Genomic DNA, 2,464 nt, shown 5'->3' with positions numbered 1-2,464 from the left:
GCCCTGTCCCGTGTCCTCCCGTGTCCCCCAGCCCCGTCCCGTGTCCCCCAGCCCTGTCCCGTGTCCCCAGCCCTGTCCCGTGTCCCCCAGCCCCGTCCCGTGTCCCCTCACCTTGTGCATGAACACCAGCGCTCTCTCGTGCACGGCGTTGGCCTCCTCGAAGGCGGGGTCTGAGGGGCAGCGCCCCTTCACCTGCGCCCGGCGCTGCCGCAGGTACTGGTACCACAGCTTGTAACTGGGGGGGACAGCTGTGTCACCTGTGTCACCTGTCTGTCACCTGCGTGTCACCTGCGTGTCACCTGCGTGTCACCTGCGTGTCACCTGCGTGTCACCTGCGTGTCACCTGCGTGTCACCACACCGCCTGTGCTGTCAGCAGTCGCCCCCTGTGTCACCTCTGTCACCCCCAGGCACCCAACACCCTGCCACCCACGTCACTCCTGTCACCTGGGCCACCCCCTGCCACCTCCCGTCACCCTGAGAGGGCCCAGGCTGTCCCTGTCACCCTGAGGAGACACAGCAGGTCCCCCCAGATGTCCCAGGTCCCCCCCGATCTCCCCCCGTCCCCCCAGGTGTCCCCAGGTGTCCCCAGGTGTGTCCCCAGCTGTTCCCCGGTCCCCCCAGGTGTGTCCCAAGTGTGTCCTAGGTGTCCCCAGGTGTGTCCCAGGTCCCCCCCGGTCCCCCCTGTCCCCCCAGGTGTCCCCACCTGCCGGGCAGCTCCCGCAGGGCTCTCTCGTAGATCTGGTTGAGGCGGGGGCGCGGCCCGCGCTGCCGGGCCTGGGCGTAGCGGAGCCAGCCCCGCACCGAGAACGGGTTCCTGAGCAGCTCCTCCTCGTGCTGCACCTCCTCCTCCTCCTGCGGGGACAGGGGGGACACGGGACACTCAGGGACAGCCTGGGGACACTCAGGGACACCCTGGGGACACCAGGGGTTCCGGAGCAGCTCCTCCTGCGGGGACACGGGGACAAAAGGACAGAAGAGAGGGGACAGAAGCAAGGGGCGACAGGGCTGGGGTGGCACAGGGACAGGGCTGGGGACAGGAACCCGAGGGCTGTGACCAGGGGCTGGGGACAGCGACAGGCCCGGGGTTTGGGGACAGGGACACGAGAACGAGGACAGGGATAAGGGAAGGGCCTGGGATGGGGGACGGGAGGGAACAGGGACGGAAGGGCCTCAGCCCCGCACTCACAAAGCACAGCTCCGGCCGCTCCGGGCCCGGCCCCGCTCCGAGCCCCGCTCCCGGCTCCGCTTCCACCCCCGGCCCCGCGCCGGGCGCCGGTTCCGCCATCGCTCCCGGCTCCATCGCTCCCGGCTCCTGCTCCAGGCCTGGCCCCGCTCCCGGCGGCTCCTCCCGCGCCGCCATCTCGGCCTCGGCCGCCGCCATTTCCCCGCGCGCCGCCCTCACTTCCGGCGCGCCGCTCTCACTGACACCGCCCCTGCTCATTGGCTCATCTGGCCTTCGCCCCGCCCCCTCATCTATGCTCCGAGCCAATAGACTGCGGCGGTGCTGGAGGCGCGACCAATGGGCGGCCGCGGTGTTGCGGGGCTGGCGGAGCCGGAAGCGCAGGGGACCCGGAGGAGCCATGGGGGTGAAGCTGGAGATCCTGAGGGTGCGGGGGGGCAGCGGCGGGGCCGGGGGGCGATAACGGGGTGAGGGGGACAACAGCGGACACGGGAGGGGACGCAGGAGGTGACACAGCTGTCCCTGTCCCAGATGCTGGTGTACCTGTCCTTCCCCGTCGGGGTCTTCTGGGTCTCCAACCAGGCCGAGTTTTTCCAGCGTTACGTGATCGATCGCAAGGTGGGAGAGGGGACACCCCGGGGACACCCCGGGGACACCCCGATGTCCCCCCGGGTCCCCAGCTCCCCCCTCACCCACTCTCTTTGCAGAGGGAGATTTTCCCACCGGACAATCCCGAACAGGTGAGACCCCTCCCCCCCCAGTGTCCCCAAGGTGTCCCCAAGGTGTCCCCGACATCCCCCAGTGTCCCCAGAGTCTCCCTGCAGTGTCCCCAGCATGTCCAGCCGTGCCCCAGCCGTGTCCCCGCTGTCCCCAGTGTCCCCTGCCACGCTGGGGGCTGAGGGGGGACAGAGAGGACACAGAGGAGGAGACTCCTGCTGCCACCTCCTGTCCCCCCGTGTCCCTGCTGTCCCCTCACCCTGTCCCTGTCCCCACGGTGTCCCCACAGCGCCGGGCCATGGCTGAGCTGAAGCAGCGGCTGCGGGAGAGGAAGGGGACACAGGAGTGAGGGGACAGGGGACACGCGGCCACCGACGGGACACGGCGGTGACAGAGGGGACACGGCGGTGACAGAGGGGACACGGCGGTGACAGAAGGTCTCTTGGCTGCTCGACGTGGTGGCACCGTGACAGTGGCGCCGTGGCCGCGGTGGTGACACAGGAGACGCGTGGCAGTGCCTGTCCCCGTGGGCACATCGTGACACCAGTGCCAGCACCGTGCTGGTG

At 70.0% G+C, this 2,464-nt stretch overlaps 1 protein-coding gene across 1 annotated transcript in view; it reads right to left on the bottom strand.

The window, feature by feature from the left end:
- The window catches only part of XAB2 (XPA binding protein 2), a 25,747-nt gene extending 24,149 nt beyond the window's left edge, over positions 1-1,598 (bottom strand). The window contains exons 1-3 of the mRNA XM_033511546.1: positions 1,188-1,598; positions 705-853; positions 112-235 (exon numbers count right to left, since the gene is read on the bottom strand). Of these exons, the coding sequence (XP_033367437.1) occupies positions 112-235; positions 705-853; positions 1,188-1,583 (669 nt within the window). The 5' untranslated portion in view covers positions 1,584-1,598. The remainder of the gene's footprint in view (positions 1-111; positions 236-704; positions 854-1,187) is intronic.
- Positions 1,599-2,464: the final 866 nt, after the last annotated feature.

The sequence above is a fragment of the Parus major genome, unplaced genomic scaffold, assembly GCF_001522545.3.
Source record: "Parus major isolate Abel unplaced genomic scaffold, Parus_major1.1 Scaffold341, whole genome shotgun sequence".
Taxonomy (NCBI): Eukaryota; Metazoa; Chordata; class Aves; order Passeriformes; family Paridae; genus Parus; species Parus major.
The sequence above is the reverse complement of the archived record's forward strand: the minus strand, read 5'-3'. Positions and strand labels throughout refer to the sequence as shown.